This window comes from Podarcis gaigeae (genome assembly GCF_964106915.1).
Source record: "Podarcis gaigeae genome assembly, chromosome: 16".
Taxonomy (NCBI): domain Eukaryota; kingdom Metazoa; phylum Chordata; class Lepidosauria; order Squamata; family Lacertidae; genus Podarcis; species Podarcis gaigeae.
Window position 1 is genome coordinate 19,321,635 of NC_139693.1, and position 24,093 is coordinate 19,345,727.

The window sequence follows — 24,093 nt, forward strand, 5'->3', positions numbered from 1 at the left end:
GAGTCTCTCTCATCTTTCAGCCAGACAGGTACAAAGAATCCTCAAGCCCCTAGCAAAAGGGTTGTGGGGGGGAGAGAGAGGGTTAAAATCTGAAGCATAAATCAGGTCCTCAACTCTCCTCTCCTAGGTGTGATCTAATGTGAAGGAACCTGATCTCGTGTTACAATTGGATGCTGTACCTACAGGTGACATTTACTGTGCAAGCAGAGTTAGGAATACCTCCGGTGCCTAACATTTTATTCAAACACCTAGGATTTTGACATTTTTTCAACCCTGCCTGCAAGGTTGCCTTGCTCCAGTGCATACCGGTAATCCATAGGACAAAAATAACAACATTAGGAAGGCAAAAGGACAACAATCTAGCCTGCTTCCGACTAGTAGTGTACTATTCTCCTTACATATTTTTATATGAGATTTTGTCTGATTTACACATTTTTCAAGCAATTTTCCCTAACAATGCATTTTATATACTATTTTCACTACTATATACATTTTTGTGCACATTTCCCCCTAATATATGCATTTGACACGCATTATTTTATTGAAGTGTGGATTTTGAAGGATAGCTGTTTTTTTGTTTGCATATTGTTTTGGAAAGTACAAATTAGGTAGGTTTGCAATAAAATAAAACTGAACCAGATTAGTACCCATCCATAACTGTAACCCATGATACGTTAACAACAACAAAAAACAACAAAAAACAACAAAACACGCACACACAGAAAAACAGAACATGCCATGCCAAACTCAACCCCCATGGAAATGTATGGCACTTTCATGAAGGGTTGCCACATCAAAATGCAAAATAGAAGAGAGACTCAGGTTCTATTTCTATGCATTATGAAAGAAGGAGTGTCCCTTCTGCTTTATGAAGTAGTGACAGTCTGCAATAAAGGCCATAGTTTTAAAGGGGGGGGGGGACATGCCAGGCTTCTTTAGGCCACATTTGCACCTTCTTCTTTTCCTGCTGCTTTGACATAGCAGGAAGGGTAAATAACCAATTTGAGGTGCTTTATAGTTTACTGTATACCGTAAGATGTAATGATGAGACACAGCAAAACCTCAGGGGGCAACACTGCTTCTGAAACTCAAGAGACCTTGGAGGGCTGCTGTCAAAGTAAACATTACTGCTCTCAACAGACAATTAACCTAACCTGGTATAAGGCATTTTATTATATTCCTATTTAGGATTCACATAGCACATATTATGTGTTCAGGGCTTATTTTCTGTAATGTTTTGGCATTATGTATGATCCAGCCCATTGTTTATTCCTCTTTATTCCTGTTTCTAGCCCTCTGAAAGAATGCTGCAATTAACAGGGTCAACCCGATACATTTTAATCGTCTATCTCAGGCACCTGCACCTGCACAATCCAAACACCTTCTTCCCAGATTCCTTGCATTGTTACAGGGAACAATGGGTGCAGCACCTGGTTGGCATGCATGATCATATGGTACACATGACACTAACAGCTTCATGAGTGATTTGTGTGCTCATGTCAACCTTGGAAGTCAGATATTACCCTTTTTCCTGTTCTTTTTAAAATTAGGAATCCCAAATGCCATAGTTACAGACAGAAGCCATCTGCCTGGCCTAAACTAATGAATTTGAGATTCCCTCTCTGTGATGCAGTGGTTAATCTTGAAGTGCAGGAGCTCATCATGTCAGGCCCCATAACCAAACCTCCAAGGAGAGCTCCAAAATGCAGACAGCTGTGTTGATCCCAAATGCATGCATACACAGACATCAAGGAGCAGAAGTACACGTTCAATGAATATCTAATGCATGAAGATCAGCATGACTGCAATCCTATCCACAGTTTATTGGAAGTAAATATCACTGACCTCAGTGGTGCTTACTTCAGACTGCATAGGCTCAGGTTGTAAAGCATACAGAGATCTTCAACCAGCTGAATTGCAGCCTTTAGCTTTTACTTAGGAATGCAAACAACCTTGCAAAGAATTGCTGCCATTTAAACTACTAGTATGAATTAGGAACCCCATATAAGAAAAGGAAAGATGTATCCAACCTCTGCTTGATCATTTCCCTCATTCCCTGACTTCCTTAGTTTCAAACAAACTTGAAAGATGCATTCACTTTCCAGGTGCTTCAGCATACAGCTCCATTACTTCTGACCTGAAAAAAAAAGTCCTGGAGTTCTGCCACCCTTCCTTCTAGCACACCTCTATCAATGACCCTCACTGCCCCATTTTGTTTCCTCCACAAGGTTTGGGAAAAAATACCCACTTTCCCCTTCAATGCCAGGAACCCTATGTTTCAACCAAAACAAGTTTGACCTCAAACTCCTTACCTTGCCATTTGAAGGGGCGTGGGTGGGCAGCATAATGTGCTAGCTTTAGGGGCGGAAAATAGGAGATCGAACAAGGTTGGCAAGGAAACCAATGTCTGTACACCCAGTAATTTGAATAATGTGAATGTGGTAGGAGTCGGTAGGTGTGTTTAGCAGGGGTGCCCAAACTTTTTTAAAAGAGGGCCAGATTTGATGAAGTGAACACGCATGAGGGCCAACTAAAATTGTTGCTTTTTTTACGATTTTACCCCAAAGTTATTGAGCCGTTTTTTAGGATTGAAGTTGTTGAGCTTTTTTTTTTACCATTTTACCCCAGATTAGGCCCCCCAAACAGACTTTGGACATGCACCTGATTAGGGGAAAATGAAATGTAAGTTTGGAGATAAAAGTGGCTGTGTACTAGGGGAGACAGAGGGCAGCTTCGATGAGCACAGACCCAGCAACCTGGAAATTGTATATAGGAAGACAGCCCGCTGGTGCAGAGGTTAAAATGCTGGACTTGGACCCAAGAGAGACTGCAGTTCAAATCCCCACTTGGCCATGAAGCTCACAGGGTGACCTTGGGCCAGTCGCTCGGTCTCAGCCTAACCTACCTCAAAGGGCTGCTGTGGGGATTAATTGAGGGGAACCAGGTAGGATGCCTCAAGCTCCTTGGAGAGAAAGGTGGGATATAAATGCAATCAATCAATCAATCAATCAATCAATCTGGAGTGGGTGTTACTGAAATTGCTGGATCTGATGAGCTCCTGGGTGGGGGTGTTAGTCAATTCTTTTGAGGACAAAGCGTCTTTAAAGACAGGAGGGGTGGGGGGGTATCTGTTGAAGTCCCTTTTAACCAGGCTTTTGGTTGATTGGTTGTTGTTTTTTGGTGGTGGTGTGTTATTGGGTTATTGTTTTTATTTTGATTATATATTTTATGGTTTTTACCAGCATGCGTTTGACCAAACTGTGGGAGGCAGTGGAAGACAGGAGTGCCTAGCGTGCTCTGGTCCATGGGGTCACGAAGAGTCGGACACGACTAAACAACAGCAACAACATTTTGATTTTGTTCTTTGAACCACCCAGAGACCTCTGTGTATAGGGCAGTATATAAATTCAATAAATAATAATATAAGGCTAGAGGTGGAATTAAAAGTGTGTTGCTAGAGTGGGGGGCGGGGGAAAATGTTCCTGAGAGAGACATAAAATGGAGATACTGTAATTATAACCGCGGCGTGTCATCTAAACTTAGCAATATCGAAGGACTGGTCGATATAGTTACAGGCATAGTGAGGGTTGAAAGCGAGTGGACGTGAAGGGTCAGTAAAGATTAATCATCATTACTATCATCATCGTTATTGTACCCGGAGGAGGAGGATGGGTGTGTGTGAAGGGAGAAATTGGGTTTGAAGAGGGGGACGGAACGGGTCTGACTGAAAGAGGGAGGAGCCGGGGACGCGCTTGGCGAGGGCGCGCTTTCCTGTCCCCGGGGGGGGGGGGGGAGAATGGTGTCCAATTTTGCGCGGGAAAAGAGACGGCCGCGCGCCTAGCCATGGGGGACGTGGCGTTGGCAACTCGCACGGTGAGCGCGCGCCCCCTGGGATGGGGCGAGAAGGCGTTTCATGTGGTTGAAATGTGTGATGGATTCAAGTGAAAAAAGAAGGGGGGGGGTTGACAGTAGTGAGCTATGAGGGGCTAATTTTAACGCACACATACTCTCTCTGCCTTGCTAATTAACCCCCTCATAGTTCACAAGTATCACAAACACCGCCTCAAAATGTGTGTGGATGAGGATGGGAAGGTTGTTGAGGGTGCTGGGAACCAAGGAGTTGCCGGTGGGCTTGTAGCTGTGAGGTGGTGTTGGGATGGGGGGTGGGGAATGGCAGGCCTGGCCTGAGGTAGGAAGAAAAGGTGGCAAGGTGATAACAACATTGGGAGCAACAAGTTGACCTAAATTTTTGAGGTCAGCTCGTGGGAGGGAAGGTAGAGGAAAGAACTGTGGAAGAAGGGGGCAGAAGTTTGGGGTCAGGGGTTTTCCTTGTTTGTTGAAATTTACATAATGGGCTTTCCCCACAGATCTGTGAGGTAGAAAAAGAAAAGAGAACATCACATCCTTTCAGGGATATACTGCATGGATAGGCACCAGGACTAAATAACAATGGAAACTATCCATTTCCCTAAATTTCTAGCTGAAATCCACATCATTCATTTAAAGCTTATCTGGTGCACATTTAAAGCACATGACCCCCTCCAAAGAAGGGCTTGGATTTAACTTTAGCTTCATTTAATGTCTCAATTTCCCTTTCTGTAAAGTCTGGGTAGTATAACCTACATGGCCAAAGTGTTCTAGTGCTGAAGACCAAAACAGATAATCTGAACAGCATCTTTTAGTGGGGGAGACTACAATAATTGCATCTGAATACAATTTCTTTTTATCTGACCTGTGAAGCAACATGCCCCAGAGTCAGCATTATATATTATAGCCTCTATGCTTAATTGATGTACATGCTCTTATTCTACCCTCTAGTGGCCACTGAGAACACATGTATATTGCTCAGGGCCTTGTGGCTTTCAGGTTGAGGGAACCTTCTGTTGAGCAAAATCTTCAATGGTCAAAATAAAGCTGGGGTTTTTGTATATCATGTAGAGAAACATTAGGGGCCAAATCAAAGACATTCAGTTGATGCGAGGCATTTTGGAAACCTCCCACCTGAGGGAAAAACTCTGTGAAGAGATAATGATGCTGGCAGTGGTGCTGCCTGATACATTCTAATCCACTTTTTACCTTGCTGCCAGGGATTACAGAATCTAGGGCTGCTGGAGGAGAAAGGCTTTGCTATTCAGTATACTTTGCCAGTGTTTTCCCCAAACATTTTCTTCCCCTAGGACAGACAACATTTGTTGTTGCAAGCTGTTTTCTTCCAAAGGACTTTCTCCCTCCAGGTTTGCTGTGATTCCCCAGCCAAGATTTCAGAATTTACTCCTGGATTAAGAGCGCCTGATCCATTCAGTTTCAGGAAGCAAAAGTAGAAAAAAACCCAGTAGCAGATATTTATTTCTAAGACTGATAACCTTTATATAGAACTCGTCTGGATGAGACCTCTATCCTAAAATAAAACCTCCTTATAGTTATTTCTGATTTTCAAACCTTTTAGAGAAAGAACCCTGATTGGAAATTCAAAATAGACACAGTAAAAAAATCATACCACAATCCTTGGGACGAAAGAAAAGCTTGGAGTAACACTGGTATTCTAGAATTGTGTGGTAGCAGTAAGAGAAACTGAATGCCGCCTTGGACCCAGAGTTGCCTGTAATCCCATTGAATCTTTTAGGGCATGACACCAGGCCATCCCATTTCCAGGTGGTGGTTTCAATCCTGCCAGTGCTCAAATTAGTAGAACAGGATAGTGTGTGTCCACACTCTTCTTTCAGGACAGAATTTGTGTATATGATTACATGTTTCATTGCATGTTTCACAAGGCTCTTTCCAATTTCAGATTCTAGAATATCTATTTGTTCGCCTTCGGTATGCAAAGGAAAAACAGGCAGAGGGATTTTCCACATTAGAACGGATACTTGTAGTTTCGGTGGACATTGAAGATTCTTTCCAGCATGTGCATCATTCCCACTGTACTACTACTAGTGAGTATAGTTTAAATGGTGCCTTCAAGAAGGACTCTTACAATGTCTATATTTTACAGAGGGGTAAAAAAAGAAGGCAGGTAGAACTTGATAATGCCCTCATATTTACCAACTAGGAATAACCCACCCACCCGAACAACCATTTTCAGGCCCTCTTGCCCTCTGCATGACTACCAATAGTTTGGATGACTGTTTCCAGCTTTCCCATTGTACTGTAATTTTACTCAGCAAGGTTAAACTGATTTGTGTTTTCATCACAGTGCCAGCCCAATACATTTTGCTGCTTGGAGCAAAGGACAAAAAGTCACTCCCTCCTATTTCATACAAAAAAGCTGACTTGATTGGCAGTTAAATCTTACTAGAACACTGGCTACAGGTCTGCATTGTTCACTGTACAGTGGTACCTTGGGTTACAGATGCTTCAGATTACAGACGCGTCAGGTTACAGACTCCACTAACCCAGAAAGAGTACCTCAGATTAAGAACTTTGCTTCAGGATAAGAACAGAAATTGTGCGGTGGCAGCATGATGGCAGCGGGAAGCCCCATTAGCTAATGTGGTACCTCAGGTTAAGAACAGTTTCAGGTTAAGAACGGACCTCCAGAACGAATTAAGTTCTTAACCCCAGATACCACTGTACATATAGGCAGGAAGCTAGCTTAAGAGGTGCAAGGCAGGCCACTTGGCACACATAGTCCTGTCCTCCCAGCACTTACCACTTGAGGTACTCACTCTCCCTCATGCTACAACCAGTCTTGAATCTCCTATTACTGCTGTCGTGAAGCAGATTTTACATACATTTATGCTGTAACTGAGTTGTCACAGACCTTACTTTTTGCATTCCGCTGCCATTTAACTCTGACTTTTGCCTTTTCCCCTTGACACCTGATCACACTTCATGCATCAGATGAAGAGAGCTCTCATCCACAAAAGGTTATATGGCATAATAAAAACGAGTTAGCCTTTAAGGTGCCACAAGACTATTTGGTGGTTTTGGTGCAATAGACCGCATGTCTGGAAGCTGTATTTTGATGTGTCATTATTCATAGAACTTAACAGAAATCTGAAATAAAATACAGTAAATAAAAGTTGTCCCTTGTTTGTTCCTTGCAGTTTCAGCAAAAGGTGACTTCTGCTACAAACTTCTCAGTGATCAGATGTGTAGAGGTAAATAGCCTTTCAGTTACCAATGTCTGAAGGTTCCAGATTGTGGCTGTAGATTTCCTAATCTTGGAGACAGCTCAGGCTTAAGGCTTGCATCCCATAATAATGTCCTAAGTTACAGGTAGCTTTAGAAGGCCCAGGCAGTGCTTGAATTTATGGCAGAGGGAGGCAGGGGCAATCTCTTACCTTTTCTGAGAAGACTACAGGGGGGCATGAATTGTCTGAAACGGGGTGAGGGGAATCACAAGTTGAGCCTTGTGAAATCAGTTCAGGCCTGTCCTACCTTACTCCACATAATATAACCATGGCCTTAGGTAGGAAATTGTTCACATGCTATGCTAACATCAGTGTGGGAGAGTTTTAATGCCTAGTTGCTTTTCTTCCCATAATGAAGTTAGTTGGTGCCAGGTAATTTCACAGTTTCTGCGCAGCAAGAGCAGCAGTGTTCCCCTGGGATTTATCTGTGTCTCCTCCTTCAGACTAATAAAACATGGTAAAGCTATCCTAAATATAAACCTTGTTAGTTTCATTTTAGAGCCAGAGTTGTAAAAAGACTAAAAAAGGCCACTTAGTTCAGTCCTCATATGCCCAAAGACAGGACCACCCACCTCCCCTCCCTTGACCCATACAATCCTGACCACCACCCACAGAACAGTAACTTGGGATGCTTCAGGCAAGTGAGCAAAGCCACAGATTGCTATAAGCAATCAGTCAGACATAGGGATTCCCTCCTGAGTCCTAATATTGCAAATTCACTCAGCGCTTACTGGTCCAAACATAATACTGGCTTCCTGTTAAGCATAATTAAGAAGCCAACTGTGTGAATGTGTGCTCCATCCCCCCACCCATTCCCTTCACAAGACTGAATGTGGCTATGTGTTCTACTTTGGAAGCCTGATAGTCTTCTGTAAAGAACAGACCTCGGTTTGAAAGATTACCTGGTCAAAGCCCTGTTTAAAGATAAAGAGTGAAAAGAAATTACCGGTACCCATCACCAGTTAGCTCCTGGACAGCAGATTGACCACTGGTCACTAAATCTTCCCAAATATACTGTCGTGGTCATGTCCCTATGCCTTAAGCACCATTAGGGGAAAAGCCAGTACCAGTCTTATTCACTGTTAATGCTGGGTTCCTGTTAGCCAGTAACTGGAACCGACATTAAAAGGTCTCCACCATCCCCGAGTCATTGTAAGGAAGATGTATTGTGGACAGCTACATACAAACCTCCGTTCCGTGTCTTCTAACCATAGTTTCATCCAGAGAACAGGATTTATTTGCTGGCCTTACAATGTTTGTCTTACATTAGTAATTTTCCCTCCTGCAGAAATGAAAGATTTGCTGCCTTTATGCCAGAGCAAAGCCTTGAGTGGAAGGGGGTGTCCCCATGAATGTATAGACATCATGCCTTTTCAACTCTCCTTTGAGGTTAGACTCTTTTGTGGACTTGGCCCTTAATTCTCAAACCTGGTGCAAATTATCCTGCAGAGCCTGGATGATACCTTAGGTTGTGCACATATTATCACCTTAAAACACAGCTAGGTTGTTCTTTTTCTCAATTTGGATCAAAACAGGATGGTGAAAAACACATCAAAATGCAGTATTTCATTAGAAACTGCAGGAAAGATATGGATTGTGGCTAATGACTTGTGTTCACTTCTTCCCAAACTAGCAGTTGGAGCACACTAGATGCAGTGTAAATGGGAATGTGTGCACAATGTGGACAACCCATGCGATGGCATTGGACATATCGATGCCAGCCCTGTGAACAATTATGAGGACATATTGGCCTGTCTGCAGTTTTGCTAGCTATAAATCTCTCTAAAATCCCTGCTGCTGCTTTTCCTCAAACACTGATACCCTATAAGATCTGGCCTGCAATATTTCAATTAGATTTCCTGTGAGGCCTCTGGTTCGAAATGTACTGCAACTGCATCTAACAGCAAGGTGTTATATCTTTCCATGTAACAATGAAAGCTTCATAGCTCTTTGCTGAAAGATCATGCCCCAGGAGGGTTTGCTAGTGCTTTTGGGGGGTTTTTTTGTTGGTTTTTTTGGCAACTGCCTGAACTTGAAAGTTTTCTCTAGTTTTTTTACTAATAGTTGCTTGCAAATAAATATGTGACCTCTGTTCCTGCAGAGGACTGAGGGCTAAACTAGAGGTGATGTTAACTGTTTTGTTTTGATTTTTAAACAACCATAGTCTAAGTCCATGTTTTCATTTCTAAGAGTCTTGGGCCTCTAAACTCACATCTCCAAAAGTCTCTGGCTTTTATGTTGCCAGTCTTCACAACTGTGAGAGGGTGGCAATCTGCAGCTGTCCCTTTTTCATGTACTGTATCTTGGCCTCTTGCCTTCTCTTCAGAGAGATGTTTAGGTGGGACAGCTTTGTAGACCAGCCCTACTTATCTGCCCTACAAAACTGAAACCTGCTCCAAAACTGCCGTTGCTGTCACAGTGTTTTCCAGAACATATGTACAGTAAAATGGGCTATATAGATGCCTAGAATCCACAGAAAACTGCTGGGAGGCAGGGAGTTATTCCTGCACCGCCACCATAAATGTAAAGCACATTAGTTCTTCTGTTACAACTATCCCCAAAGTTAAAGTCAGTGGCCTGATTCTTCTTTACAGCATAATGACAGGTTCAAGGACCTAGATTCCAATTTTAACTGGTGAGTGAAAAAAATCCCCTTGCACGGTCTCTCTTATGTAAGGGAGTGGGTTGTGCCATGTGCAAACAGCTGTATTAAAAATTTATTGGTTCCCACATTTCACAAAACAGACAGTAAGAGGAAACGGGAGTCTTGTTTGTTTGAAATATAAAGTGCTGCATTTCACAGGTCCTGGTTGGCTTAAAGTGCTTTACAGTAACAAAGAAAGAATTGCATGCCCTCTCCTTTCCCTCACCAGTGTTTTCAGTCTCTAAATTGAAACTGAGGATTTGATGGCCACGCAAAGCAGTGACGTGAAATAAATTGAGATCTTTGGTAGCTTACAGAATAAAATACAGCTTTAAGGCAAAGTTTTTGGAAAGGGGCTCTTAACATGGTGCATCTTGTGGCTTTTCAGCTTGATGAGAAATCTGGAGCTATCGAGGAGGACTGTTTGGCATTGAAGCAATTCATCCACCGGATCAGCCTTACACACACAACAGTAAGATTCCACTTCTGCGTTTGGTTTTGTAGAATATCCGACGGGAAGATAAATGGCGTTTCCGTGTGCTGCTCTGGTTCACCAGAAGCAACTTAGTCATGCTGGCCACATGACCCGGAAAAACTGTCTGCGGACAAACACCAGCTCCCTTGGCCAGTAAAGTGAGATGAGCGGGGCAACCACAGAGCCGTCCACGACTGGACCTAACAGTCAGGGGTTCCTTTACTTTTACCTCTGAACTATGCAAGCTGATCATTAGAAGAACAATTGTTTAAGAACTGGTCTTGTTGATTGAAAACAGGGGTGCTGCGTTGGGGGGCTAGGAAGATGTTCAAGGAGCTGAATAAGAGGATAGTTCTCATTCTTGACCTTTGAAGCAGTCCAGGTGCTAGACCAGGGGTCAGCAAACTTTTTTAGCAGGGAGCCGGTCCACTGTACCTCAGACCTTATGGGGGGCTGGACTCTATTTTTTTGGGGGGGAAATGAACGAATTCCTATGCCCCACAAATAACCCAGAGATGCATTTTAAATAAAAGAGCACATTCTATTCATGTGAAAACACACATTGATTTCCAGACCGTCCGCAGGCCGGATTTAGAAGGCAATTGGGCCGGATCTGGCCCCCAGGCCTTAGTTTGCCTACCCGTGTGCTAGGATCCCCCCCGATGTTGTTTGACTTGATTTTATTCATTTTATTTTCATACAAGGGAGGAAATGAATATTTTGCAGTTCTTATACAATATGAAGAATGCCGACATGGGGCTTGGTGTGTACACACATTGTGTCTAAAGGTATTTAAAAGGGAATGAGATTAAATGGGTTTAGTGCCTGCCACATCTGCCATGCTTCATTGGTTGCTGGCAGAGCTAGGGTGTGAAGTGGACAGAACTAGGCATGCTCACAGCCATTGTCTGCATGTAAACCTATTGTTTACTCTGGGTTTCATGCAAAGTTTACTCTGCATTTCTTGAGTGATTGCTTAATGATAGCATGCCAGTAAGCACAGGTGCAAAGTTAACTGGAATATACCAGGGCTGTAGGTTGATTGACAAAAGAACAAGCAGGAAGGGGAGAGACATAGCTAGTACTTCAGTATTACTCCCAGCCCCCAGTCAACACACCACCTAGACACTGAAAACAAATGTGCACCAGCCTAAGTGTGTTCTGTAAAAGTAGAGATTGTTGGGGATGAGAACCTCATGGAAGCCATATCTCCAACTCAGAAGCCATGCCTCCCAATGTCAGGATTGAGGACTAACATAGCACTTTCTGAGAGGTATTCTTCCTTCAGCCCACCCACTATGCTGCAGGAAAGGCGGGGGGGGGGGCGGGTACTTGCCAACATTTTCAAATTAAACTCTGAAAATATAACGTAGGTTATACTGCAGGATGTAAAATTACTTTGTGTTTCGTATGGCTCCCCTGTACTTAGTTATAGCTACAAATGTATTGATTACTGTGGAGATCCCATCTCTTCTTCTTACCCAGTCTTACAGGCAAAGGCTGTAGCTTAGTATACTATGCATGCAAAAGTTCCCAAGTTCAGTCCCTGCCATCTTCTGGTGGGGCTGGGAAAGGCTCCTGTCTGAGACCTTGGAGAGCTACTGCCAGACAGTGTAGACGAGGGATGGTTAACATTTTCCAGGGATTGACAGGTGGCAAACCCTCTGGGGCCACATGTCGAAGTGTCCATGGCTGAAGTGCAAAAGTGGGTGGGTGAAGTGCAAAGGTTGGGCATGGTAGAAGCCAGTATTTCTTGCCATTACAAATTATTTTTATTATTTTTCACCACTTATTCATTTCCCCTTGTTTCTTATGAACTTCCATCACAGCCCCCATATTCCTTATTAATTTTCACTCCTTCTTTACTAAAACATTGTGCTTTTTGCCTGGCTTACCATGGGCACTGCAGTCTCTCAGCACTTCTCCATCCTAGCACAGATTGGGATGCAGATCTTCCCTGCCCATCCCCCCCCCAGATGACACAAGAGGCAAAACTGAGCTTAGATGGACCCATTGTCTGTCTTGATAGAAAGCCACTTCCTATGTTTCTTTGCTGTTTTGAGTCTAATTTGAATTCTTTACTGCTCTGCTCCGTAGGTAAAATTTCATTATTGTGTAAAAGTGAATGGCTCAATCTCTGCTGAGACTTATAAGTGAGTAAATGTTTCCACCACAAAGTAATATTGATAGCTGTAAAAGGTTTATAAGGTTCAGTTGTTCTTCCAGTTGACATGAAACAATAGTTATCACGCCTGCTGAAAAGGGGGGGAAAGAACCCAGCCCCTGGCCTGGCAACAAGAGAGCTGAGGCATGCCTTTTCTCTATTGGTGTGGGAGATACCTGAAACACCTGCTATCCATGACTGAGTTAACCATGACCTGTATAGCATAATCATTGTATGATACTACAAGGGACCTGAACTTCCACCTCCCCCAAAATAAAAACAATATTGCATCCTTTACCTGCTAGCAGGGCAGCTCCTGCTCAGGATTGCAACCCAAACATGTATCCTGAGGTACTTGGGGCTTTCTTTCATCAGCATAAGTCCAAACTGCTAAACCTAGATGTCTTTATTGTCTTTTGTTGTCACTTCAAAAGCCTACAGGCACACTTCAATCTCAAATGTATATATGGTTTCTAAACTAAACATTTTAGGGCCAACGTACTTACAGGTTTTCCTTGAGTACAGGAGAGATTGTGAGAGTTTCTATCAATCTCATTTGGTCTGCAGAATTGCCCGTGTTGAATTCTGCAGGCAGGTCTGTCCTGGTGGCTTTGCTGTCAGTTCCTACTCAGTGTGTGCCAAGAACAAAGGATGTCCTGTTCTCCTTTCAATGGCTTCAGAAGAGTCTGAAATTTAACTGCCCTGAATAAGTTGCCAATGATTTGGCAATTGGCAGTGTGGCCTGTGTTAGGCTGAACAGGCTCTTATTTAACATTAAGGCTGTGTGCGCACTCCTGTTTACTCTGCATCCATTGTGCACCTGCTGCTGGTTTGTGAAGTGTGCACACAACGTTAGCCACAATCCGTAACTATCCTGTCATTTCTTAAGAATACTACATTTTTATGTGTTTTGCTCCATACCAGCTTTGATCTGAATTGAGAAAAAGAATGACCTAGCAACATTTTAAGGCAACAATATGTACATAAATTGTTTGTGTTAGAATTTTTGTTCCTAATCTCAAAACATAATCTTCATTTCCCTTTTATCAATACCTCTAAAATCTCACGCACCATTTTGTTGAATATAAAGGACAAAGGGAGAGCTGTTTTGATTCTCTATTTTAGCTTAAAAAGAAAAGGTCCATAAGAAAAAACTGCAGAATCCACATTTTACAGATACTTCTGGATTTTTCTATGTCTTGTCTGCAGGTCAGAGTGTTTTCAGTAGTGCATTTAGTTAGCTCCTTTTCAGGGAGGAGTTGTTATTCACTTTTGGCAAGTGGCTATCAGCAGTGAAGTTGTAAGCATATACACCCCAGTGTAATTTGTATGTTAAAGGTCCTGAAACTATCAGAGACTCTAAACATAATTATATTGCACTCTCTATAACTGAAAGCTAATGAGCTTTCCAATCCTGGGAGAATCTGAAAAGCAAAGCAAAACCCAAAGCAAATCTGCTGCTGCTGTTTCATTTCTCTTCAGTGCCCTAAATGGTAGCACTCTATTCTGTGACATGTTGTAGGTCCCACTTATTTATATTATTTATCTCCATTTGTCTCTCTCTTTCCCCTTCAAAAGATGGATATGGTGTCCAGGTCCAAGCTATTATCCCTAAAGTTCAAGTGCCTTAAAGTTCTTAAAAATTGACTGGCCCAGTCATAAAACATGGTCATGCTGCAGCATATTCTGTGTTGCTCCTTTTAGAATGTGTGCAGTGCTAATTGAAAATTGTGAGCATTGGTTGCTAAGGAAAGGGTGTAGAAGGGGTCTTGTTTATTTATTTTTATTGGTGTTCTGTTTCATGATAAAACAAAACAAAACAAATGCTGTGATTGTTCAAAATATATATTCCTTCTGCTGCTAGCACAAAGAGGGGAGCTGCCACATGTTTGCCAGGTGGGACAAGACTACTGAGTGAAGGGAATCACTTTGTGAGGTGAGGAGTTGGAGGAAGGGGTCTGTACTGCAGGCAGTTAGCAGTTACTGTTGAGCACTAATAAAGGAGATGGGATTCAGGGACACTAGTGGAATGTTTGGGATTGTACGAGGCACGAGGAAAAGATTAAAAGGGGACAGAACTGTTATTCTTCCTGTTTTACACAACTGGAGCCAAAAGATTTTGGGCACAATGGACTGGAAGTTCTTTTGTACAAGCCGCGTGTCAGCTTACGGGAACTCTGCTAGAGCACTGTTGTAGGTGACCTTAGTAAGTTTCCATTGCTGGCCGAATTTGAATTTAGGATGAATGCCAGACATTGAGAGGGTTAAGCAATGCTGCTGCAGGGTGAAGGAGTCTGGGCGCCAGAATATTTGCTTCATCTCCTTAATCTTCTGGTCACAAAGCCCTGCTTTAGGCACCTCAGTTATTTGCTTGCAAAAATACTGGCTGAGATTTTTTTTTTTAAAAAAAGAAGTAGAAGAGAACACCTTATCTCATAAGCAGTCTGTGTAGCCACCTGGTGGACATGGGTGCGGAGAGCTGGTTGTGTAGTAAGGATCCCTGGCTTTTGTCAAACAAGCACCTTAGAAAAACCAAAGCTAGCCGCCAAGTGGGACCTGCCATAGGCACCTATGAGACAGTGCCATATACCCACAACCCCCTAAATATATCTTCAGATGCCCTCCAGGTGGCCATGGAAAATTAAGGGACTCTGAGTGGATAATTGTGGGGGAGGGCGCCAAGGCAGGCTGGATGGCTTGAAACCCTAAACAAAAGGATTCCCATTAGAAAACAAGAATACACTGCAACATTTTGTTGCAGGCTACACTTGTCTTATTGACTGTAAGAGATTTTCACCATGCTTTGCTACACAAAGTGGTGTGTGTGTACAACGTAGCCTGTGACAAAAAGAAGGTGCTATGCAATCCCGTGTATGTTTGCTCAAAAATAAATTACAGTGTTTTAATGAAATTTATGTGAGTCTGTGTAACTTGAGCAAATTATAACCAGTCACAAAATGTGGGTTTTTTTTCCTGGTTGCATAATTTGAATTTGTTTAGCTCACAGATGTCACAAACCTAATAGAGTGCTGATTGATACAAAAGTATCTGAACTGTCAACGCAGTACAGGTCTGTTAGCTGCAGGTGGATGTCAGATGTGGCCTGAAAACACGATGGTTTAGCCCTGCCTTCCTCAAGCTGGTGCCCTCCATGCTGGCTGGGGCTGATGGGAGTTGCAGTCCAAAACACCTGAGGGACACTAGGTTGGAGAAAGCTGGTTTAGCCCATGGCCAGTCTTGCCTTCCTCCTGCTATTTCCTTGTTTTCTTCCTAAACCCCTTTGTCCCTTTCTTTTGTGTGTATGACCAGGTCAGCAGCCAGGGATGTGCCTTCATCTTGTGACAAAATCCACCCCATGACTGGTGAGCCAATTTGCCTCTTAATTCCAGATGAGGTAGCTGAAAGAGGCTTCAGTGGAGAGCTAAGGCTCATGCCTGTTGTCTCCCTGTGTCCCTGCCAGAAACCATACCCTAACAAGCCAGCACAAATAGCTGCTGTCTCTGTATCCTTTGCTGTGATCAGTGAGTGGAAGGTCAAAGTGAATCTATGTGGAGTAAGGTTCACTGTTTGCAGGTCTAATGTAACATAGGTGTAGCTGCCCCCCCATGAAGTAAAACAATAAAAATACTTAACTAACTGACCAATCATGTTGGTTCTGCCCTCCCCACACCCCCTGCAACAAAAGTCCTGCCCACCCTAACCAAGTCCTGCCTCCCACAACAAAAATCTGGGCTACGCCCATGTACTGTAATAATACCACCATTCATTTGCTTATTTTTTCCTTAGCTAGTAATATATATTTCTTTATGACCCAGCAGGTCTGCCTGTATTGTTCTCCACAAAGGAAGCATCATGTTCTTTTTTTAAAGATCCTTCATGTCTAATAGCATGGGAGAAATATGGCTATCAGGCAACACTGAATTCAGATCCCCATTGGGAAGAAGGTAGAGATGATATATTTGTCACTTTCACAACTACCTGTGCCCAGTGTGAACATGAAAAATATATGCTATCCATGTAACTTCTCTGGGGAATGTCATGAACCCCTGGGACTGAAAGCAGAAATATTTTGTATATTATATTTTCAGTGCAAATAACAACTTTCCTATTTACCCTCTCGAGAACTCCGTAACTTAGGGTTGCCAGCAACTCATGCATAGAAGTAACAAGTAAGAAAAGAAAAATGTTCTGGTGGTATCTGGTGAACAGAAATAGCCAGTGCAAGTTGTTGTTTTTAATGAAATGCAAGAGAGAAGGAGGGATTATTTGGCTAGAATGAAAGAAATTAAGCAGAAGGTTGATAGGGTATCATCACTGGTTTAGGAAGAACATATGGATATTTGCACGGAAAAGCGTGATTGGATAGTATTTGGGAATAATAGAATTGTAGAGCTGGAATGGACCCTGAGGGATAATCACACTTGACTGAACAAGCATTCATGCTTGGTGAAAACTCATGCAACAACACATTTGGTGGTGGGGAAACTAGGGACCATGCAAGGAAGCATGCGACCAATATAACATGTAGTTAGGTCTCTAGGTATGGGTGAGAGAACTGAGTGGCTCACCTAAGGCCATCCACTGAGCTTCACAGCTTGAGCTTGTGTCTTCTGCATTCAAACTGAACACACTGCTTCTTGGTCAGTGGAGGAGTGGAGCACAGAGGCAAGGGTTAAGTCCTCCTGGAGGCAGAGTAAAAAAAATTCAGTGGCCAGCTGGAGCAGGAAGTAACTTTCCACTGACTTCTGGTTTGTGATACAGCTTGATCATAAGAGGCCAGCCACTTTCTTTAAACTGTAAACAACTTGAAACATAGAACAGGTTAGAGAAATAGAGGGACAGGAAGGTGGTCTCCCTCCTGCAGAGAGCATTAAAAAAACCTGCCTTGATGATTCACTTGGGCTTTGGCTATACAGTATGACATCCGTCCTCACTAGCACATGTGACTATTCCAGGATGAGGTGGGACTTGAGGGCTTGTCAAATGGCCCTGAGCTCCAACCTCCTTTTAAAAAGAGATGCTGGCTCTACTTGATTTTTTTTTATAGCTTTGCAATACAAATCTAAATAATATTTTAAAAAATTCTTGCACAATCATTATATGCGGGTGGACATAAGTACAAAGATGGAATGTCTTCATTTGCCCTCAAAGTGCCTTCAAATCTGCCATCTTGCACAGCAGGGGTGTTAAACTAAAGAGTTTCAAAACAAAAAGATAGGTATTTTAAAAACTGGGGGTGAAGCACATACTGGGGAATTAGTTTACCTTACACCATCCAATTGCTTTGATACAGTCATTCATCCTTGGTGCTATCTATATATGCCATGTGATGTGTTCTGTCTCTTAGATACGGCAAAACCTGATATCAGATACAAGCTTCATACCAGCCACCAACAGGACTCAGATGCTCAGGAACAAACGCTACTGCTCTTCCTCTTTCTCAGCTACTCAGATCAGTTTAATGACAAGACAGTCTATAATTTCTGTACACACTGCTATTTATTTATATTTCTACATTATTCTGGGGAGTGTAATAGAATAATGTACCATATGAGTTTTGGAATGATCTGCCATCTGAAGACTGGCCAGAGAATATGAATTATTTAAACTGAAATTTAGGGTCATGTTTACCCCACACTAAAAATACAACTTCTGTGCGGATGTGGTTTTTAGAACATTTAGTGGGGCCTCACAGCTGTTGTCGTTAGAAACAAAGCAAATAATAATAATAATTTATACACTGCCCTTCTTTCTGAAGAGCCCAGGGCGGGAGACAAAATGCAAATTGCCAGGGCGGGGGAAAGTGGTTTAGAGACCATTTCCCTCAAATAACTGCCCAGTTAAAGAATAATTTGCAACACTGGCTGTGAGCAGAAGGGCATGCACACAGATTCAGAATCCAGGGCATTGGAGAAGCAGAGCCAAAACAAGTATGTGCACTCTTTTAGCTTTTCACTGCTTTTGGCCCTTAACATGCTCGGATCCTAGAACAGATACTGGTCAATTGTTCTGGATTCCTTACTATGCATCATTATACAATTATCAATGTGTAATCCCCTACTTGTTTTTTCATGGTTTAAAAAAGTAGTCTTTCATATTTGAAGAGGAGGATATTGTCTTTGCCATGAAAGTTTCTGCTTTGGGGGATTTGCTGAGAGGAACAGCTCCAGCTAGGTAAAGCTGCCTAGTTTAGCTTCTTCTGACTTATTTTTATCAAGCACAGCATTTCACTTAACAGTTATATTTTTAATAAACACAAGGAACCTGCATATTTCCCCTGAGAATGGAGACAGATCTGAGCAGTGCTTTTTTCCCCTAAAAAAGTTTTAGGGGTACTCTCATTTTCCTACTCATATTGAAATACTGCCCCTCAATGAGGCAAAACTTAGATTCACAAAATGTTAGGTGTATGCATACCCCTGCGTCCCCCCAGCAAAATAGCACTGCATCTGAGTAATAGCTGTCCACCCAGAGATGGGGAATCAGTTATTGTTTCTCCTCAAAGGTGCCTTGGTGCAACCTGAAACCTGCCTCCTCCTCCATTACAACCTAAGGCTCTTAAAAGATGCAGACTCATGGCCAACCCCTCTCCCCCAGCACTCTGATGAAGAGTTCTGGAGAACTCAGAAGCTTGCACACTATTTTGTGACATTTTAGTTGGCCTAACAAAGACATTGCCCTTGTAGGTATTTTGGAAGTCCAACCTTTTCATTAGCTAAGTATTCCTACATTCAAACAGTATACAGCTCATGAGTCCCTATCTGACATCCTGTTACCTGGTTCTTCTCTAGAGAGCCAGTCAGGTCGATTTGTCTCTATAATATCAAAAAGTGTATTTGTTTCTTTAAAGCATACCTTACTGTGATCTCTGAGGTTTTGGTACATTCCTCTTGTACTAATTTTTGCATATAATATTTGCAGCTTGACCGTCCACTGCCCTTTACCTAGATTTAATCCTTAATTTAATCCTTTGTCATTTTCACTCTTTGTGTGATGCAGGGGACCGGCAAGTGATCCTGTCACATCTCTCTCCTATCCTGTTGTGCAGCAAACAAGCTGTGAAAGGCTGCATCCAAGGAGTGGTCAGTAGGATCCTGGAGCAGCATTACAAAGTGTCCCAGGTGAGAGTTCACTGCAGAAGACAAGGACCATTGAGGCTAAGAGTTGTGGTGAGGGGCATGGGGCAGAGAGTAGGGGATCTTCAAATTCTTGTCACAGATCTGTCTCTGGAGAAGTGGTATGATTTCCAGTGCTGGCAGTGAGTCGGGACTGAGGACAGGGAAATCTTGCTCTGACTTTTATAGGCTGTAAGACACCCAAATGCCATGCAATGCTCTTGGGTCTTCACAGGAACAGCAGAAACTGGCACAGTCTTTGCCCATCATGGTAGATGCCATTTCAAGTATAGTTTCAAGCAGCACTGACAGTGAGTTCAGAAGGAAATGCCTCCAGTCTTTGCAGGTATGGCCAGAGTGATTTATGTTACAGGTACCGTTACAATGCGCCTCTTCCACCAAGCTTTTTTTTTGGGGGGGGGAGTGGTCTGGATGAATTTTATGAATTTCCCCTTGTGGAACTGTTGTTTTATTATGTTTTTGTATCGTCTATAATATATAGCTTATTAAGTTTGTCCTTGTTTTGTTTCCACACACTGTCCTATAACTAAGGTGAAGGCCGGTATATTCATAAAAAAAATAAATGTCACTGAGCAGTTGGAATTGGTGGTGTAACAACTGTGCAAATAAGCGTAGAATAAGGAAGTGAGATTTTCAAGGTTTATGCCTTGAACTTACTTTAGAAAGGCATATGTGGAAGAAGAGGGAAGTGAACTGATGAATTAAACAAACACATGTTCAAGCTATACTGCTCAGAGTTAAAATACAATCTTGAAAGGAGAGGAAGATGTGGTTAGCATGTCAAAGGCAACGAGAAGCTGGTTGGTGTAGTGGTTACAGTGTTGTTCCTTGACTGGGGAGACCTGGATACAAATCCCCATTGTGCCTAGTCACTCTCTCTATCAGCCTCACCTCCTTCCCAGTGTTGTTAATATAAAATGGTGTGGTGGGGGAGGGGCGTGTTGTAGAGGAAATCATGTATACTGTACTGCCTTGAGCTCCTGGGAGGAAAGGTAGGAAATAAATGTAATGAATAAATGAATAAAGTTAAATTAAGCATGCTTCCAGATTACTCCATTTAAGTGAGTCCATTTTACCTTGTGAACCGCCCTGAGATCTTTTGATAAAGGGCAGTATATAAATCTAATGAATAATAATAAAGTGACATGCTCACTTCCTCCCTCGTGGAGAGTAAAAGCTACAACTGTTTCTCTCTTTCCCTGTGTTTATATTTAATTATCTGTAGGTTGCAGATACCCAGAAGTTCCAAGTGACCATCAAAGATACCTTCAACAAAGTCATTCTTAAACAGTGGAAATGTAGCAGTGCATGTGACGCCAGAAGGGCAAGTTTCTCTGCTTAAGTGTGTTTGCTGGCCATCCTTAGATCCTTGTGATATCTCCATCCATCTTCTGTTCAGAACAGTGCTGGTTGCAACTACTAGCAACAAAGAGTTAATCTTTCACAAAAATATCTATTCTAGAATCTAGCTCAGACCTCAGTCTAGCCCATTTTGTGGAGAAATACCTTTTAATGATGACTGCTGACAGGTGCACCACGTTGCCCCCAACGACAGAGGGTGCCTGGGGTGTGCTTATTGAAAATTTGTGAGTGCCTGGTCTGCTGATGGGCTTGGGCTCTCAGTTCAGCCCTGGACTCACAGTGGGCTTGGCAAATCAATCTGAGCCTCACTTGTCCTTCCTATGGTGACTGATTTCATGAAGATACATGTGACTAGATGAAATGTCTTCTCAGGTCAGGCCTGCAGAGTGAATTTGCTGAGAGAGTTCTAGTACTGTTGATCTAACACTTCCCTTACATTATTGACTCTCCTTCCTTGGAGGTTTTTAAGCAGAGGTTGAATGGCCACCTGTCATGTATGTTTTAGCTGAGATTCCTGCATTGCAGGGGGTTGGACTAGATGACCCTTGGGTCCCTTCCAACTCTTAAGACTCTATGATCTATTGTGTGTCCCTTTCTTCTTTTGCAGCCATTGCCTAAAAATGATGAGGCAGGAGTAGGGTTGCTTAGTGCAGACCTTCCTTTACCCACCATTCACCAGAGGTTATTGGGCTCGAACGTCAGTTCTGCACAGCTGGAGCAAGGAGGAAAAGGTACATCAGAAAAGTGTGTGCATGAAGTCAAGACAGAGATCCAATGTACATTGTTGAAGCATTTGTTTTATCAGATGTACTTAATGTAATTAAGAGAGAGAAAGAAAGGCAGGGCAGAGATCCTGGAGTTTAGATGATGAGAGACACTGCCGCTCCCGATGCTGCTGCAGGTTTCCCTATAGGCCTTGGACACACACAAAAAATCAGTAGTGGCTCCTTAACAATCTGCAGCTTGTTTAGTGAGTTATTTTCAGCAGTAATTACATTATATAATGCTCAAAACACAGTCCTAGCACCAGCTGGTTACTGTGATGTTGAGAATGAAATGTCTTCAGGTCCTTTTGAAGTAGGATTTTGAAGGGATCAAAGGTCTGGAATATTAACCTTTAGTCTCCTTGTTTGTCTGAATTATATGGAGCTCTGTTATATATGGTATCTGGACTCCTGATTAAACCTATGAGAAACATCCCATCAGCTAGTCACCTGCCTTACTTTGGCTCCCAAGGCATCCAGATGAGACAACTGAAAGCCAGGGTTGAAGCTGATTATCTTAGGAACAGACTATGCTTGGTTGAGACCAGGGTGTATTTATAATTTGGGTGTACTTGGGGTGGCTGAGGGGGATTGTACAGTCATTTCTTCACCTTTCAGTAGATGAAGCTATTGGGTTACAATGTAAGTAAGAAATTATCCAGTTGAAGAAAGGGCATTGGTGGGTGGCCCCCATTTATTAATAAAATTTTAAGTCAACTTTGACTTGCCAGGAACCTTCGAAGCAGCAATACAGCCATCACAAGATAATTCAAAAGCAGCATAGAAATAGTAAGAATATTTAAAGTAACACTAGCAAGTCTGTAGAAAAATCAACAGAGAACAATTCCATCTAAGGCAAAGGGACTGTGAAGGCTGCGAAGGCAAATCTGGGTTTAGAAGGCAAAGAAATCCAGAACAGACCCTCACCAGATGCTCTAAGTGAATTTTGCATGTGTGTGACATGAGATTAATTAAAGAATGAGAGAAGCATAATGGTAGTTCTGTTTCGTTGATATAAGCTTTTGTGTTGTTTCAGCATTGTTGATTGCACCTGTACATGTTTGTGGTTCACAAATTGTACTTGAGTGTGTGGCTTCATGAACACCAAGGGTGTCCTGCCCTGGTTTTATGTTCTGCAGGATTTCTGTTTGTCAATTCAGACTGTGGTGGAATGAGCCAAAAAGGAAGCAGGGCGATCCATATGGAGGATTCAGGAGAGCCACATGTCACTGGGGTGACTAAAAGCAAGGAAAAGAACAAGAGTCTGTTAGCAGAATCATGCACCTCTTCAAGCTCTTTCTTCTCATATCCAACTAAAATTGGGTGTGGTGCTCTCCAAGATAAAAGCCAGGTGGTGTCTGCAGGTCCTTCAGTGAAGAAAATCCGAAGCAATGAAAATCTATGGCAGGTTTGTCAAGAAATATTGCACCATGAAACCGAAGTAGAATGAAAAGGCCCATCCCAGTTCCAGTTAATAACCAAAAGAAAGCAGTGTAGGGAGTAGGTGCCACTAGTCATATGGTTAATTGCCAAAGATCCCCAAAATGTTGTCAGAGGAGCACCAGCGAGTTCTATCAACCCATCTGCAAAACAAGGCCAAGAGTGGAGAAGCAGTATTCACAGCTAGTTTGCAAGGCATTTTGAGAGGCCCTTTCCACTTTTCAAAACTGGGTAAATACAGATCTTCAGTGGAATCAGTTTCAACAACTCTTAATTGTCAAAACCTGTTTTTAACATGTAATGTAAAAAAATGTACAAAATATTCTGGAAAGGCTGGGAAAATAAGAACGATTTCAATGGGGAATCAAAGGGCATGCTATCTAGCACCAAGCAAGGCTCTCTGGTCCTGCATTTAACAATACTAGCTCCCTGGCCACCACCCAGCTACCGTAACTTCAGAGTGTGGGAACTCAGAGGGAACATGAACATAATAGTAGGACAGGCTTCTGTGTAAATCTGAAAATAGTCTTCCCTCTGATGTCCTTATTTGATTTCACTTTTGTATTACAGGATGATCACTTTTGGAAACAAGAGGTCTCAAACTTGGCCAAGTGGACATCCTGAAATGGTTGCAGCCTGAGGACATTGTATTTCTGCATTCTGGAATTTCTGTGCAGGCCAATAAAAGGGGGGAAATCATTGATGGTCTCACTTCCCTTCTATTACAAGTTGAATTGGAGAGCAAATATATAACCTTGGCAAATAAATATCCACCACTACTGCTGGACCCAAGAAAAGTGAAATCTCCCACCTGCCTAATTTTGGAGAGAGAACCAGTTCACTGGAGTGCAGAATCCTGAAAAATTGCAGTGGTACCTCGGGTTAAGTACTTAATTCGTTCCGGAGGTCCGTTCTTAACCTGAAGCACCACTTTAGCTAATGGGGCCTCCTGCTACCACTGCGCCGCTGGAGCAC

General features: G+C 42.6%; 2 protein-coding genes across 11 annotated transcripts in view; one reads left to right on the plus strand and one right to left on the minus strand.

The window, feature by feature from the left end:
- LOC310834268 (acylphosphatase-2-like) overlaps positions 1 to 24,093 on the minus strand; it is a 32,784-nt gene that overhangs the window by 7,787 nt on the left and 904 nt on the right. For 2 of the 7 annotated variants that reach the window (XM_083717819.1, XM_083717821.1), the window contains exon 2: positions 16,985 to 17,098. The gene's annotated coding sequence lies outside the window, so the exon portion shown is untranslated. Of the gene's footprint in view, positions 1 to 2,030; positions 2,120 to 2,312; positions 2,531 to 12,922; positions 13,297 to 16,984; positions 17,710 to 24,093 lie in introns of those variants that run through there. The other 5 variants (XM_083717820.1, XM_083717822.1, XM_083717818.1 and 2 more) reach the window with 5 other exon arrangements.
- On the plus strand, positions 4 to 23,817 carry TOP6BL (TOP6B like initiator of meiotic double strand breaks). 4 transcript variants are annotated; one of them, XM_083717359.1, is made up of 16 exons: positions 3,761 to 3,873; positions 5,789 to 5,933; positions 7,047 to 7,100; positions 8,422 to 8,522; positions 10,166 to 10,249; positions 12,350 to 12,405; positions 14,281 to 14,352; positions 15,726 to 15,778; positions 16,232 to 16,360; positions 17,764 to 17,901; positions 19,416 to 19,537; positions 19,767 to 19,877; positions 20,778 to 20,876; positions 21,522 to 21,645; positions 22,818 to 23,086; positions 23,689 to 23,817. In XM_083717359.1, exons 1-16 carry the CDS (start codon positions 3,844 to 3,846, stop codon positions 23,740 to 23,742), a joined length of 1,641 nt encoding a protein of 546 aa, XP_083573485.1. In that variant the 5' UTR covers positions 3,761 to 3,843; the 3' UTR covers positions 23,743 to 23,817. The 4 variants fall into 4 exon arrangements, with proteins under 4 accessions (XP_083573488.1, XP_083573485.1, XP_083573487.1 ...); XM_083717360.1 differs by lacking the exon at positions 3,761 to 3,873 and adding an exon at positions 3,908 to 3,926; XM_083717362.1 differs by lacking the exons at positions 3,761 to 3,873; positions 8,422 to 8,522 and adding an exon at positions 4 to 28.